We start from the raw sequence: 17,458 nt of genomic DNA, 5'->3' as shown, positions 1-17,458 counted from the left end.
CATCAATGAGAAACATCATTGATTGGCTGCCTCCTACATGTTCCCTATTGGGGATTGAGCCCACAACCTGGGCATGTGCCCTGACCAGGAATTGAACTGGTGTCCTCTTGGTTCCTTGGTCAATGCTCAACCGCTGAGCCACACTGGTCAGGCCCTCCCCCATTTTAAAATAATATTTTATTGTCTATTGAATTGTATGTTTATATATTTTGAATCTTAACCGCCCCCCCCCTTATCATATATATGATTTGCAGATATTTTCTTCCATTCAGTAGGTTGCCTTTTCATTTTGTTGATAGTTTCCTTTGCTCTGCAGAAGGTTTATGTAGTTCCACTTGCTTTTGTTATATTTGCTTTTGTTTTTAATTAAAAAAAAAATTGCCAAGACCAGTGTGAAAGTGCTTACCCCTATGTTTTTTCCTATGAGTTTTGTGGTTTTAGGTCATACTCTCAAATCTTCAATCCATTTTGAGCTAATTTTTGTCTGTGGTGTAGGATCATGACCCAGTTTTATTCTTTTGCATGTGACGGTCCAGTTTTCCCAATACCATTTATTGAAGAGACTATCTTTTCTCCATTGTACATTCTTGGCTCCTTTGTCATAAATTAATTGATGCATGTATAGTTTTATTCCCAGGCTTTCTATTTTGTTCCTCTGATCTGTGTGTCTTTTTTTATGACAATATTTTGCAGTTTTTGATCAGTGCCATACTATATGGCAAGTTCTTTTTTCTTTCATAGAGCCTGCCTCTTTTTCCCTAGAAGGTGGATAGAGTGGATAGTCCCATGTCAACCTGGAGTGTGAGGGGCAAGAGACTCAGAATACACTTGCAGGTGACTTCCCCTAAAGGAGAGAAGCACACAGGTGCCTCAAAGAATAGACTAGAAACGATAATGACTAGCATACCTGTCACAGATTTATCCGCAGTTTTCTTAGGAGCCATCTTCTTATTTACAATTGCTGTGCTGCTTGACAACAGATCAGTAAAATACCCTTGAGTTTTAAAAATTTAGAATTTTTGATATGGCTTTCTGTGAATGGTTATAGAGAACATGAGAATAATTTTAAAAACACATTTATTTTTTAAGAATGCAGGGTCCTGCTTTAATGATTGAAGGTAAAAGGGAAAATATGAATTCATCCAGACTCAAGAGTAAAGAACAAATCAGGAAAAATGGAAAAATTACAAAACAGAAAGGTGAGGAATATTTTATTTCTTTAAATAGTAACTTACAGAAACAAAGAATTCTGGTACTAAAAAAGATTTAAAGTTTCTCTATCTCAACGTTTTCATTTTACTGATGAGGCAATTCATGGAGGTAGGTTAAGGATTTTCCCCAACATTGTACAGCTCATCAGTAGCATAATTAGGACTTAATCTTGAACTTTTGGCTCATAGGCTGGTATTTTTTCTATACTTATTGGAGATAATAGTTGTAGAACCCTTTTAAAACTTAGATGTCTGACTTATTAATTACATGGAAGGGATATATTGGCTATAGAGGTTATCTCTGAAGAGTGAGCTGTCACAGCACCATAACAGACCCTAGCCAGAGTTCCAGAGCTGGGAAAAGAAGTCTCCATACTTCAGGCTGTAAGAACCAGCAGGGATTATGCCTTAATAACATGGAGGCTGCTGGAGTCCTAGGCAGTTTCTCTTAAAGGGCCCACTCATTAACTTATTTGGACTCATTCCCTTTGAGCTACCTCATTGGGATAGCAGCTTGAAGGAACCAGGGATATACAGAGTAACTAAATTGTCTGGCATCAATGCAAGAGTTGGGGAGAAGCTTCTCCTAGATAAAAGTGCTGGCAAAGGCCACTGTTCCTTTGCTGAGCCATCCCCCCAAGACAGCCTACAGGTGGTGACATATCTGAGTCTCCATCCACTGGGTTCACACTTTTCATCCCATCCTGGTGATTCCCTGAGCCTTACTCAACTGGGGGGCTCATTCAAACCATTTCCAGTGGCTTTCCCATACAACTCTCCTCTCTTGCCTCATTCTTCAGACTTTCCTAAAATCTCTCAAACAAGCATCAATTGCCTCAGTGCACCCCATTCATCTTGCTAAGTGGTACCAGGCCTGGCACTAACAGCAGCCTGCCTTGGCTCAGAGCTTGGCCTCTCCTGAGTACCTCCAAACTCCAAACAAGTATCAGCCATTTTTGGAAAGAACTTACTGCATAAGGCTGCTCTTCTCAGGGCTGCAGATCACTCTGTAGCTTATGCTGTATGGCCCCATGAAGGTACTGGTACCTCCCAGGAGGTCCCAGAGCCAGTGCACCCATTGGATAGCTTTAAACCATGGCAGATTACAATGCTACCACCTCCACACTCAAGAGGCAGACTCTGAGCACCGAAGCCCCACTGAAGCAAGTCCTGTTCTGTAGGGTCAATCAACTCATGCACAGGAGCTCTTCTGCAGTCATAGCTGGTCCTCACAGCTGATTGATCTAGGGATCAGTTCCTCCCAGTGATGCCAACAACAATCAAGGCTCAACTACAACACAGTGCACACAGCCCATACAGGGGTGCACCTAGAATGCCCAGCTCAGGTGACTGGGGAAATGAGACATTGGCCCCTCAGGACACCTAAAACAAGACCACCCTATTAAGACCGAGAGACATAGCAGTTTTACCTAATACATAGAAATAAACACAGAGAAGCAGCAAAATGTGCAGACAAAGAAACATGTTACAGTGAAAGAATGGGAGAAATCTCTAGAAAAAGAACTAAATTAAATGGAAGTAAGCAAACTACCAGATATGGAGTTTAATACAATGGTTAAAGGAATGCTCAAGGAACTTAGGAAGAAATTCAGTAGCTTAGTGAAACTTAAAACACCATGACAAAGGACATAGAAATCATAGAAAAGAATCAGTCAGAAATGAAGGATACACTAACTGAAATGAAGAATCAGTAGTAGAATAGATGATGCCTAGAATCAAATCAGCAATTTGGAATATGAGGAAGCCAAAAATGCCCAATCAGAACAGTAAAAAGAAAAAAGGACCCCAAAATATGAAGATAGTTTAAGGAGCCTCAGCTACAACTTTAAGTGTACCAACATGCACATCATGGTGGTGCCAGAAGAGAGGGAGCAAGAAATTAAAAACTGCCCTGGCAGGTTTGGCTCAGTAGATAGAGCATCCACCTGCAGACCAAAGGGTCCCAGATTCCATTCTGGTCAAGGGCACATGCCTGGGTTGTGGGCTCGATCCCCACTAGGGGGCATATGGGAGGCGGCCAATCCATGATTCTCTCACATCAATGATGTTTCTCTCTCTCTCCCTTCCTCTCTGAAATCAATAAAAAAAATTTTTTAAATTAAAAATCTATTCTCAACAATAAAGGTTAAAAAAAGAAAATAATCTGTTAATTTTCTCATATATGCACCTTTCATGGGTTTCAATCAGCATAAACTGCTCAGATGATTTATAACTTCAAATTAACATTGTCTCTTTCACCTTATTTCATGTGGATATTATAGTTGGGTTAATGGATGAAATGCTCTTTCATAATATAGTGTACATCCATTCCGTTGGCTGGATTTACTGTGTCATTTTATTCCTCCTAATTTTCAAATAAGAATTATTTTTTTTCTTTTGTTCCGTCTTTTTAGAAAAAATGAAAATGAATAAAATACCTCTTTCTCTCATTAACCGGAGAAACATTTTTGGAGAAAACTTACTGTATAAGGCTGCTCTTCTCAATGATTTTCATCTTGTTCATCTTTGTATTAAAAAAGGAGGAAATGTTAATCAACCAAGTTATGCTGGTAAGTTGGGTTACCACCCATAGTTATTTTGGAAGTGGTTTGTAGTTTTAGATTAGTTATTCCTATGAATGTATGATAAAGTGAGCCTAAGTCAAGTCTCAAACAGAAAGTTTCCAGGTAATTTTCCTGCACAGGTAGCTCTTTAACACCATCTCATAGGGAAGTGAGAAGTGTAGGGAGCAAGAGAAGAGCGTTATATTTCATCTTCAGTGATTATGCCTGCCTGGGGCCTCCTGGGTAGGCTGTGTGCAGTGCTGACCTGGAATCAAATTAGCGACCTTTTGGTGCATGGGATGATGCTCAATCCACTGAACCACATGGGCTGTACTTTAATTTCTTGTAATGTGTTTGATTTTGGTATCACAAAATCAGTTAAGTCGTATTCTCTCTTCTATTTTCTGAAAGAGATTGCATAAGATTGAGGTTTTTTCTTCCTTAAATGTTTGACAGAACTTAAGAGTAAAACTTCTGGGACTGTAGTTTCCTTTGTGGGAAGATTCTAATAATAAATTTAAATTATTTATTAGGTGTGGGCTATTCAGATTTTATTTCAGTTTTCATCTAAGTTACAGAATTTATTGGCATACAGTTATTATAATATTCCCCTGTAATACTTGTAATATGTGAAGATCTTTAGGAATATTTTATCTTTCATTCATTATACTTTCATTTTATCTTTCATTTCTTTCCTTCTTCCTTCCCTTCTTCTTTCCTTCCTTCCTTTTACTCTTTTTCTTCCATTTTTCCTAAGCTAGAGGATAATCAATTTTATTAATTTTTTTTCAAAGAACTAACTGCAGGTTTTTAAATTTTTCTCTATTACCTGTTTTGTATTTTATTTTTACTTTTCTTTGGATTTCTACTTATTCTTTGTTTTCTTTGTTCTTTCTCTAGTTTCCCCCCCCCCCTCTTGTTTCTTAAGGTTGAAAATTATATATCCCTTTATTTCTGGTAATACACTTTGTCTTGAAGTCTTCTTTTATATAATATAGACATTGTAGCCTTCTATGTTTCTTGTTTATTTGCAATGCCATTTTTTTTATCCTTTTATTTTCAACCTATCTGTGTCTTTCTTTTTCTTTTTCTTGTTAATCCTCATCCAAGAACATTTTTCTATGGATTTTTAGAGAGAGTGAAGGGGAGACAGAGAGAGAGAGAAACATAGATGTGAGAGACACACCCATTGGTTGCCTCCCACACGAGCTCTGATCAGGACTGGGATCAAGCTTGCAATCAAGTTATGTGCCCTTGACTGGAATTGAAACTGGGACCCTTCATTCCACAGGCCAGTGCTCTATCCTCTGAGCAAAACCAGCTAGGACTACGTGTAATATATTTTAAATATAAAGACTCAGACAGGCCCTAACTGGTTTGGCTCAGTGGATAGAACGTCAGCCTGCCGACTCAAAGGTCCCAGGTTCGATTCTGGTCAAGGGCATGTACCTTGGTTATGGGCACATCCCCAGTGGGGTGTGCAGGAGGCAGCTAATCAATGTTTCTCATCGTTGTTTCTGACTCTCTATCCCTCTCCCTTCCTCTCTGTAAAAAAAAAAAAAAAATCAATAAAATAATTATTTTTTAAAAAGACACAGGTTCTAGCTGGTTTGACTCAGTGGATAGAGTATTGGCCTGTGGACTGAAGGGTCCTGGGCTCTATTCTCAAGGGCACATGCCTGAATTGTGCGGGCTTGATCCCCCGTAGAGGATGTGCAGGAGGCAGCTAATCAGTGATTCTCATCATTGATGTTTCTATCTCTATTTCCCTCTCTCTTCTTTAATGAAATCAATAAAAATATATTTTTAAAAATGTAATTTGTGCCAAAACCGGTTTGGCTCAGTGGATAGAGCGTCAGCCTGCGGACTGAAGGGTCCCAGGTTCTATTCCGATCAAGGGCATGTACCTTGGTTGCGGGCACATCTCCAGTAGGGGTGTGCAGGAGGCAGCTAATCGATGATTCTCTCTCATTGATGTTTCTAACTCTCTGTCCCTCTCTCTTCCTCTCTGTAAAAAATCAATAATATATATATATATATATATATATATATATATATATATATATAATTTTTTTTAATGTATTTTGTTTAGACAGCATACAATTTTGCTATTTTACATTCTTTGCCTTTTAATTGGGATGATTAGTAAATTTTCACTTAATATAAGTAGTCAGATTTAGGATTATCATTTTGCTATTTGTCCCTTGTGAGCTTCATTTGTTTTTTTGTTTCCTTTTCTGCATTATTTTGTAGTGGATAGTATAGGGATTACAATATGCATATTTAATATTCCACTGTCTTTTTAGAGTTAATATTGTAATACTTCATATAAAACGTATGAACATGGAATATACTTCCCTTATCCTGTTTTATAACTTTCACATCTTTATATATAAAAGGCTAATATGCTAAGTGTCCGACTGTCTGACTGTCCAAATGGTTGCTATGACATGAACTAACCACCAGGGGGGTAGATGCTCAATTCAAGAGCTACCTTGATATACACCGGCCATTTACAAAGAAATAGCACCACGGATCTGGCACCCACAAAGCAACACTCAGCTTCCCCAAAGTGGGACACAGGCCCCACTTCCATCTCAGAGCGACAGCCCATGAAATTGCAGCTGATGCTGTCAAGACCCTATGGTGCAAAATGCAGTCAACAACCCAGTCCAGCTCGGAAATGGTGGCTATGGGCACTGGGTAATGATGTCACGTAGCAAGGCCTGGCTTCCTCTCCCTCGCTACTAGCCTCCTTGCAGTTTCTTCAGCCCAGGAACACAACTTACTTTATAGCCAGGTGGAAATATTTCACACTTTAACCAAATGTCTGTGAAGTGTTTTCCTGTGCCTTATCTCATTTGATCCTTGCAGAATTCCTGGATTAGGTAGATAGGAGACTCGGTAGAATCCTGTTTTCTTTTCATTAGCCGGAAAATGGAGATTTAGAAAGCTTAGAAACCTGACCCAACGGAAAAGAAGAAATGGTACATGTTGAAAATGACTTCAGGTTTTCTTATTGTGCAGAATATAGTCAAACTGTTCTCCCTGCGTTATCTACCATAATAATTTGCTTTTCTGTTGATATTTACTGCTGTGTTGCTAACAATTACCTGAAAGAAAAGTTGGAATACTTTACTGGGCTGGAAAAAGTTGAGATAAATCAGAAAGCAGGTCTAATTAATCAAGTTTATACTATATAATAAAAGCCTAATATGCTAAGGATGTCCAACTGACAGCGGGGAACAGGCTAAGTTGTCAGCTGGGCACCCTCTAAGGGCTCCAGACTGTAAGAGGGCATAGGCCGAGCTGCGGGACACTCCCTCTTCCAGTGCACGAATTTTGTGCACCGGGACTCTAGTAATGTTATAATTATTGACCCATATTACTTTAAATAGCCATGTGCATTTTAAGGAAATTTATAGGGAAAAAAACCTCTATTAACTATATATTTTCAATTTTTTGGTGTCCTTTATTTTTTACTCTAGGCTTTCTATTTAAGAGAAATTCCTTCTATAACTGGGGTGATTTTGCCTTTCAAGGGACATTTGGCAGTTTCTGGAAACATCTTTAATTATTACAACTGGGAAGGGGTTGGGTGCTACTGACCTTTGGTAGAATGCTCAGAAGGATAAAGAATTATCCAGCCCCAAAATGTTAGTGCCAAATCTAAGAAACCCTCGTTTATGGAGAAAGTTCTGAAAAGAGTGAAATACACTTTGAAAAATTTTTTATTTTTTTATTATTATATTATATTTTAAATCCTGACCTAAGGATATATTTTCCATTGATTTCTAGAGAGGAGGGGGGGAGGAAGAAGGAGAGGGAGAGGAAGAGGGAGACGGAGAGAGAGAGAGAGAGAGGAGAAAGAGAGAAACACTGTGAGGGACACATAAATTGGTTCCTCCCGCATGCACCCCTATAGGAGCTTGGGAACCTGCAACCAAGGTATGAGGTATGTTCCCTTGACCAGGAATCCAACTTGAGACACTTGGATCTGTGGGCTGATGCTCTAACTGCTAAGCAACCAGCCAGAGCTGAAATACACTTTTAACATGCAAATTATATATATATATATTTTTACATCAATCATATGGAATTTAATAAATCTCTATAACCTATACCATTGTCTCTGACTAACAAAGAAAAAGAACATTTGTCTGGATGAATGGTTTTCTTGGAATAGTTTGTGGGTTGTTAATTGAACTACCTTAAATAGTTTTTTGCAAATAAGGAGAAAAGAAATATATACTTTTAAACTGATTCTATGTTTCTATGTAGTTCTGCCAGTTGTGCTACTTTAATGGAAGTACCTTGAGCTAGAAATAAAACTTTTCTTCCCTCTTTCTTTCTTTCTTTCTTTTTTTTTTTTTTTGTAGAAAACTAGCTTGCAGCCAGCATTTTTTTCCTGAGCTAATGACATCCACCCTCCTTATAGCCTTTTTATTTGAAGAAGGCAGAAATAGTTTTAAATACTTTACTTCTTTTTATATTTTTCTGCAACAGAGTTGGGGTAGAAATTTTATTTGTCCCTCAGATTAGTTGAATTCACCAAATAATACAGGTTGTTTTCATGTTGAGATTATCTTGTCTCATATATTATAAATATGTTTTAAAGAAACAGCTTAGAATTTGAGTTTTTATTTTAAGGCTAAGCACAGAACATTATTAAGATGTATTAAGATGCCAAATATAAACAAGTACCATTTCCTTTTTGTATAATAGGTTGGACAGCACTTCATGAAGCTAGTGCAAGGGGATTTTATGAGACAGCCAGTGAACTAGTAAAAGGTGGAGCAGATGTAAATGTCAAAGGAAAGTACCAAGTCACTCCCCTACATGATGCTGTGATGAGTGGACATTATAAGGTACTGTGATGCTTTCGTTTGTGGAGCAGATGCTACATTCTGCAAGTCTTAAAAAGCTCTGGCACCAAGAAATAGGAAAATAGGAATTATTTTAGGTTATTCTGCTAATCAATATTCAAAATTATTCTAAAATTTTAACTGTATATGGGTTTATTGTCCCTAATATAGTAGGTGACATTTTACATGTAACTTAAAATTTTTTTTTTTTTTTACTGATTTCAGAGATGAAGGGAGAAGGGAGATAGAAACATCAATAATGACCCCATACTAGGGATCCAGCCTAAAACCCAGGTGTGTGGAATTGAACTTTGACCTCCTGGTTCATAGGTTGAAGCTCAACCACTAAGCCATGCCAGCTGGGTTCTTTTAGACTCTTTTTGTATGGTGCTTTACAAGCTTCAAGAGAATATTTCCTTCTATGAAATGTTACACAATGATTTCCAGTCCTGTTAGGAGGCATATAGTTTTATGGAGTCTAGTATCAGTTTCAGAGTTGCCATAAGAAATGAGAACCTTTCAGATTTAATGATCAGGCAGTACACACCAGCATAAGTGTACCTTGGTTAAATATCAAAATACTGTAATTCCATATGAGTTGATTAATATAGCAACTGTAATAATGGATAATAAAGATTATGAATTCCAGCACACATAGTTTATTTTAGAAATCGAATATGCTGTGAGCTTTCTTTACTTTTTTTTTGTTGTTGTTGTTGTTGTTGTTCAGGCACTGCATTACAGGGCTGAGGCACATTCTGATATTATCTTGTTATTTTTTCAGTATTGAAGTTCCCCTTGGGTTCAAAACTCCTAGGATAGAAAGAGGGCTAACAACTGGGCTCAGGAAGATCTGTTCTGTATACTTTCAGAAGAAATGCCTAACATTGAGCTGTGGAAGGCTGTGGGAGCTATGTTCATACATAGATAGGCTTATTCCTTCCCAGTGGGAAATAGTGCTTTATGTAGTTTTGCTTTTTTGGATAATGTGTCACCTGCTAGTAAGTGATCATTTCTGGACATTGTATAGAGGCTGGGAGGAAAGAATTCTGCCTGGGACCTAATTTAATGGCCAGGTAGATAGGTAATGGTATGCACCCTCTCTCTGCCCTTTGCCCCCTCTTCACAGCTGACCTCCAGGAGTGAAATCTTAATGTCAAAGAACTTCTTTCTTCTCCTCTTGCCAGGGCTCACATTTTCTGGTGCGGAGTATTTTCTCCTTTTGGGCAATGTGAGCACTTTCCTTTCTCAGTTCTTCCTTTGCTCCTGGTGACGAGTCTTCAGTTAATTTCCACCTCACAAGCTAGAATTAGCTGTCTCCCTCTAGCCTTTGCAGACATGTAACCTTCTCTTGTTCCCTCAGTGAAGTAGAAAGGACCAAAGACACAGGATCATTACTTACCACTCTCCCTTTTGCCAACTCCTGTGTTCCATGACTCATGTGTTCCTCGCATCATGGCATACCCTAATTGATGGCCAGATAAAAGAGAATGACATGGAACACAAATCTAGAGAAGGGTCATGAGAATTAAAAGCTAAAACCTAGTAGGGTGGGGTGAAGTCGCAGTCTGTCTTCTTTTTACCCTCCCCTTTAGTTTATAGCCAACAAATTACTTCACCCAGTCTCTCTTGCATGAAATATAAAACTCTAACTCAGTGCTGGACTGACTTAAGAACCAAAGCCTTGAGAATCAAAGTGAGTCAGGAAATTGTGTTGGAGGGTAAAGTAGAAATTGTGAGAGCATCAGGCTTACCTCAGGGAATCTCATAGGTGAGGCAGAGATGATCAGAAAAAAATGGCACAGGCCTTGGGTATTGGATTGCTCATTTATTTTATTTTATTTTTTATTATTATTTTTAAAAATATATTGTTTTTTTACAGAGAGGAAGAGAGAGAGACAGAGAGTTAGAAACATCAATAAGCCAGAGACATCGATCAGCTGCCTCTTGCACACCCCCTACTGGGGATGTGCCTACAACCAAGGTACATGCCTTTGACTGGAATTGAATCCGGGACCTTTCAGTCTGCAGGCCGGCGCTCTATCCACTGAGCCAAACCAGTCTAGGCTGCTCATTTATTTTAGATGTGACAGGACTACAGATGTCAGATAGGGGGGCCCTGGGAACCTGATTCTAGACCCAGAAGTTGGAGAGGATGAGCTTCTTAAACATTCCAGAGTTGAAGAAACTTGAATATACACTCAGTGTATATCCTATTTAATAAAAGGCTAATACGCAAATTCTCCCCTCAACCAGGAGTTCGACCAGCAGGCAGGTTGGCCAACTACCCATGTTCCCTCCCCTTGGCCAGGCTGGCCAGACCCCACCCATGCATGAAATCATGCACTGGGCTTATATATATATATATAAAATCACCGAGTGGCCAAATTATTATGTGTTCAGAGATCATAATAATCTGGTCACTCAGTGTATTGTCCTACAGGCATTGACTATATATTGGAAAGATACTAAAGATAGAAGATACTAAAAGATAATATTTTTAAAAAGTGAAAAAGCCATTAAAAACACATATTGTATGATTTTAAAAAATCCATAATAGACCAACTGTATAGATACAGAAAGAAGATTAGGAATGGTAGACGGTGGGGAAAAGTGAGTTGACAGATCATGGTTAAAAGGTTCTTTTAAGGGAAATGAAAATGTTCCAAAAGAAGGTTATGGTTATGTTTACTCAACCTTCTTAACATACTAAAAATATTGATTGTATTTTTTTTACATGAATTGAGTGTCGTGTGAATTCTATATCAATAAAACTTAAAAATATATTTTTTAAATGAGGAAAAAGTAAAATTTGAGAATTACAGATCAGCTCAGTGTGGTTCCTTAGAAAAATCTGGAACAAATCATTTAACAGATGGTAGGAGACATTTAGACAAGAAGATAGTGGTCTTTGAAAATCTTTAGGTATCACTAAGAACAAGTTATATCAGACAAACCTTGATTCCTCTTTCATTAGGCTTACTTTGTTAGTTGGTAAAAGAAATGGCATGGTGAGTGGATGTAAGCTGTCATGATTTTAACAAAGCTTTTATATCATGAAGTGTCCTAAAGTATGTGAGTGTATGAGATTGGTTGACAGTGGCATTGGGACTCACATATATTGAAAAGATCTTCCTTAGACATGGTGATTATTCACTCCATGTGTGTCTGGAGTGAGCTCTCTTACAAAGTTTGATGATCTATTCTATTGCATTTTAAAGAGTCAAACCACTTCTTACACTCTATGGAGCAGAGACAGAATCACTGTAAATCACACAAAGACATTAATAACTTTCTGGTAAAACTGCACTAATAGTCTTCTCTATCAATCATTTTAAAAAATCAAGCATGTACTACAGTTTGGCATTTGAAATAGTTCTGTCTATTATAAAGATGCTTGGATTGAGAAATACCTTTGAACATTTGAAAAAAAACTTGAAATGTGTTTTTTATTTTAAATCATTTAGAATACCTCAGTTATCAAACAACTTTATTAAATATTCACAGAATGTACTCTTATTCTGGCTAATCATCTTGAAAACTGTTCCATCTGGGGGGAAAAAAATCACACCCAGGCTTATAGAAGACAATGGTTTTAATAAATTTCTATTTATCTGCTATTATGTATTTTTAGTTGTTTGATAACTGAGATAATCTAAATGATTTAAAATAAAAGATCAATTACATTAAAAAATTTTAATGGGCAAGATATTATAGGTAAGCTCAAACTTTGTATTGTTGGAAGAAATATTTGATGTTGCTTAGAGTTGTATACTAGCAGACATTTACAATAATGTTCCTTATGTCCCGTGTTCCCTTATTTGAACAATCTTCCACTAGGTGGCAGAGTTACTTCTTTGCAATGGAGCTGATCCATTACTTAGAAGTGCCAATGGAAAGTGTGCTTTGGATGACGTCCAAGGTATACGTATGAGGCATCTTCTTGAGAGATACATTCCTAAACATCAAAACCAGCTTATTTCAGGTAAGATTACACTGCTTTGTTATATCTGTTCACCATGTCAGTAGAGAATTACAGAAATTGAATTTAAAATTATAAAAATTAAATTTATTCTCCTTATACATTTTGAGAAAATCCACCCAATGGTATCCTTGCTCCATTCTTTTTAAATATATATATTTAAACATATCCTCACCCAAGGATATGTTTTTAATTGATTCTAGAGAGAAAGAGGAAGGGAGAGAGAGAAAAAAACATCATCGTGAGAGATACATGGATTGGTTGCCTTCTGGTATACTCCCTGACCTGGGATCGAACCTGCAACCTGGATATGTGCCCTGACTGAGAATTGAACCCACGATCCTTTGATGCACAGAATGATGCTCCAGCCAGCTGAGCCATACCACCCAAGGCCTTGCTTCATTCCTTTAAGAAAGCACACTAACTTTTTGCAAATGCACATAAAAGAAGGACTCTAAAAGAACAAAGATAGATAATATCACATGTACTTTTCCTAAGATTGTACATTACAGACAGTTAAGAAAATTTCTATAAAAATCTGACACTCTCCATAATCCTTTGGCTGAATAGCATGATGTGATATAAATTATATTTGGCTGTATCTCTATCAATAAATATACCAAAAATTGTTTATTTTCATTCCCTAAGAATCTTCTTGTATGGCTATACTTTTGCCCTCTCATCCATTACATTTAAAAAAAATATATATTTTATTGACTTTTTACAGAGAGGAAAGGAGAGGAATAGAGAGTTAGAAAGAAAGCACCGAAGAAAGAGAAACATCTATCAGCTGCCTCCTGCACACCCCCTACTGGGGATGTGCCCACAGTCAAGGTACATGCCCTTGACCAGAATTGAATTTGGGACCCTTGAGTATGCAGGCTAATGTTCTCTCCACTAAGCCAAACCAGTTAGGGCTCATCCATTACACTTTTAAATTGAACTATAAAAAAATAATAATAATTCTGCAGTTGTCAAATAACAAGATTACATATTATATGGCATATTCTTTTTCCCCCTTAAGATATTCTGAATTTATTAGATTACTAAATACATACTTCTTTTTTAAATTTCTTTTAAAAAAAAATCTTTATTGTTGAAAGTATTACATAGACCCTTCTTCCCTCCCATCCCCAATAACCTCTTCCAGCCCTTTCACATCCTCCCCTCTCTCCCTAGGCCCTCACCATCCATTGTCTGTGTCCACTGGTTATACATATATGCATACAAGTTCATTGGCTATTCTCTTCCCACCCACTCTCCCCTGTCTTCCCTCTGAGGTTCAACAGTATATGGCATATTCTTTTTTTTTTTTTTTTTTTTTTTTACTAATCTTTATTGTTCAGATTATTACAGTTGTTCCTCTTTTTCACCCCCATAGCTCCCCTCCACCCAGTTCCCTCACCCCCTCTTACCTTACTTGCCCCCCTTCACTGTCCTCATGGATAGGTGTATGATTTTTGTCCAGTCTTTTCCCAAACCCCGACACCCTTCCTTCCCCACCTCCCGAGAATTGTCAGTCCACTCCCTGTCTATGCCCCTTATTCTATTATATTCACCAGTTTATTCTATTCATCAGACTTTTTATTCACCTGATTTTTAGATTCACTTTTTGATAGTTATGTATTTGTTATCACTTTGTTGTTCATAGTTTTTGTCTTGACCTTTTTCTTCTTCCTCCTGTTCTTAAAAAATACCCTTCAGAATTTCATATAATACTGGTTTGGCGGTGATGAATTCCTTTAGCTTTTTCTTGTCTGTGAAGCTCTTTATCTGACCTTCAATTCTAAATGATAGCTCTGTTGAGTAGAGTAATCTTGGTTGTAGTTCTTGCTATTTATCACTTTGAATATTTCTTGCCACTCCCTTCTGGCCTGTATAGTTTTTGTTGAGGAATCAGCTGACAGTTGTATGGGTACTCCCTTGTAGGTAATTAACTGTTTTTCTCTTGCTGCTTTTAATATTCTCTCTTTGTTTTTTGTCCTTGGCATTTTAATTATGATGTGTCTTGGTGTAGTCCTCTTTGGATTCCTTTTGTTTTGGGCTCTCTGTGCTTCTTGGACTTGTAAGTCTATTTCTTTCACCAGGAAGGGGAAGTTTTCAGTCATTATTTCTTCAAAGAGGTTTTCAATATCTTGTTCTCTCTTCTCCTGGCACCCTCATAATTCGGATATTGGTACACTTGAAGTTGTCCCAGAGGCTCCTTACACTATCTTCATATTTTTGGATTCTTTTTTCTTTTTGCTTTTCCGGTTGGGTGTTTTTTGCTTCTTTGTATTTCAAATCTTTGACTTGATTCTTGGGATCCTCTAGTCTCCTGTTGAATCTCTGTATATTATTCTTTATTTCAGTCATTGTATGCTTAATTTCTGATTAGTCCTTTTTCATATCCTCAAGGTTCTCACTAACTTTATTGGCGGTTTCTAGAAGATTCTTGAATAACCTTATAACCATGGTTTTGAACTCTGTATCCAGTAGTTTGCTTTCCTCCATTTCTGTCATTTCCTCCATTTCTTTGTCTCCGCATTTTGGCTGCTTCTTTGTGTTAATAGTGTGGCTTTGTGTGCTAAGTGTCCTATAGGGCCCAGTGGCTCAGCCTCCCTAGTTACCTGAGGTGGACACTCATGGTGCACCCCTTTGTGGGCTGTATGTACACTCTTGTTGTAGTTAAGCCTTGATTGTTATTGGTATCCCTGGGAGGAATTGAGCTCCAGGCAATTGGCTGTGAGGATCAGTTGTCTATGATGGAAGAATTTCTGTGCTGGAGACACCCTTATGGGGCAAGATTTGCTTCCGTGGGGCTTTGGCGCTCACTGAGTCTGCCCCATGATTGTGTCTCTTATGGATCTGAAAAGTTGTAGTCTTGATGATCTCTCTCTGACCACTGGGTACATTGGCTTTTGGATCTCCAAGGAGAGAAGCCACTCAGCAGGAGCTACAGAGAGATTTGCAGATTCCTTCTCTTTGTTTAAGGTTTGGAGATGCCCAAATGAGGCCTAGCTGTGAAGCAATGCAAGCTGCTGTCAAGCTTTGCATCTTTTTTTGGAAGCTCTGGGGTTCTTTGACCCACCTGCAATATGTTAGGTTTCAGATTGCAAAGGGCCAGGCCATTCAATATGCAAAAGCCTCTGTGCACAAATTGGGTGGGGTGGGGTCTCAGGGAATCACCAGGGTGAAGCAAACAGCAATGGCTGACCGTCAACCCTGCCTGGAAGAGGTCCTGTGTCTCTGTGTCCTGTGCCACTGGGCAGGAACAATGGTCGCTGCAAGACCTCTGAGAGAAAGCCGTCCTCAAGTTCTGCCCGATGCCAGACCAGTTTCCCCCTGTATGAGTCTGGGTCCCCAGAGTCTCGCCTGGAACTGGAGTTCAGTGCAGTCGTGAGCTTGTGTCTCCCGCTCTATTGAAAAAGACAACAGCGTACTCAGTTGCCAGCCCTTTCTGTGCGCACCTCCGTATCTCTGCACTTCACTTCTGCACCTCCGCCCCTCTTACAAGTTTCAGTGTGCTTTTCTCTTTCCTTCTAGTTGTAGAATTTCCACTCTGCCAGCCTTCCCATGGTTCTGGATGATACCGTTTTGTCTTTTAGTTGTAGTTTTGAAGTGGTTGTATGAGGCAGCAAGTTCAGGTATTTACCTATGCCACCATCTTGGTTTCTCCAGATTTTTTTTTTTTATATGGCATATTCTTGATGTTCTTCTTAATACATATTTCCCAAGAGCCACCTAATAGGCATAATTTCTAAAAGAATCTGAAAACAAGAAGGGGCTTTAATTTTCTCTCTCTTTTAAGACTCTCTATGTGAAAATAAATGAAAAAAAAACAGTGGATTTTCCTGCTCTGGTTGTCAGCTGGTGCTTTTAGTTATTTGCCAAATGAGCTTTTCCATAGGGCTTCTGATGACCTAAATGCTGGCTCAGAGAAGGATTGTACTCCAGGAGAGAATGCACCCAAGACAAAAGCCACAAGCTTTTTACAACCTAATCTTAGGATTGATATAGAATCATTTCTGCTATATTTACTTGTTAGAAGTTAGTCTCTTAAATCTGGCCCACACTCAGGGGGAACAAAATTAAGCTCCACTTCTTGAATGGAAGAGTATAAAAAATTTTATGAACACTTTTTTAGAACCACCACATTTCAATCCCTCTTACCCTACTATACTAGTATTTATCTTTTTCCCCCCCTAGCACTTAATACCATCTTACACAATGGGCAATTACTTATTTTTATTATATTTTTTGTCTTCCCCCATTAGAATATAAGCTCCATGAAGGAAAGGATGTTTGTTTTGTCTAGTAATGAATACTAGAGCACCATATACATAGTAGGCATTCAGTAAATTTTTGTTGAATAAGTAGAATCAGTCCTTTGGAAAAACAACAACAAAACAAAACAAATACTTTCCATTCAAGAGATAATATGTGTATAATTTTCCCAAGAGCTAATTGTTGAATGTCACTAAGGACTAAGACCTGGATCAAAGCACCCTATTTTTATAGTAAAGAAAAATAGAAAATGCCAAACTTAATAGAAAATGTTTGCATAATTTTGCTTAATCTACCTGGTTTTCTCCTAGCAAGGGATTTATATGTTTTAGGAGTCCTGAGTCTGGCCACTGGAGGCTGTTTTCTTTGATTTTTCTCTTTTTGTTTACAGCTCAAAAGGATAGCACTGACCCATTAGATGTAGAGGATGCACACCAGCCCAAGGTATATCTCTGTTTAGCAAAAAACCATTTTTTTAAGAATGCATCATCAAAGAGGAAAGGAAGGTTACTAAAGCATATATCAGGAACAGTGACTTCAACTTTGCTTTTAAGATACTTTGGAATAATT

The 17,458-nt window shown here is 38.0% G+C and overlaps 1 protein-coding gene across 1 annotated transcript in view; it reads left to right on the top strand.

Annotated features, from left to right (window-relative positions):
- Window positions 1-17,458, top strand: part of ANKRD31 (ankyrin repeat domain 31) — an 83,416-nt gene that overhangs the window by 30,645 nt on the left and 35,313 nt on the right. Inside the window, exons 9-13 of the mRNA XM_084881258.1 lie at window positions 1,090-1,199; window positions 3,626-3,781; window positions 8,501-8,643; window positions 12,481-12,625; window positions 17,280-17,332. Coding sequence (XP_084737384.1) covers window positions 1,090-1,199; window positions 3,626-3,781; window positions 8,501-8,643; window positions 12,481-12,625; window positions 17,280-17,332 — 607 coding nt within the window. The remainder of the gene's footprint in view (window positions 1-1,089; window positions 1,200-3,625; window positions 3,782-8,500; window positions 8,644-12,480; window positions 12,626-17,279; window positions 17,333-17,458) is intronic.

This window comes from Pipistrellus hanaki (genome assembly GCF_964339955.1).
Source record: "Pipistrellus hanaki genome assembly, chromosome: 4".
NCBI classification, from domain to species: domain Eukaryota; kingdom Metazoa; phylum Chordata; class Mammalia; order Chiroptera; family Vespertilionidae; genus Pipistrellus; species Pipistrellus hanaki.
This window is presented reverse-complemented; position numbering and strand designations above follow the sequence as displayed.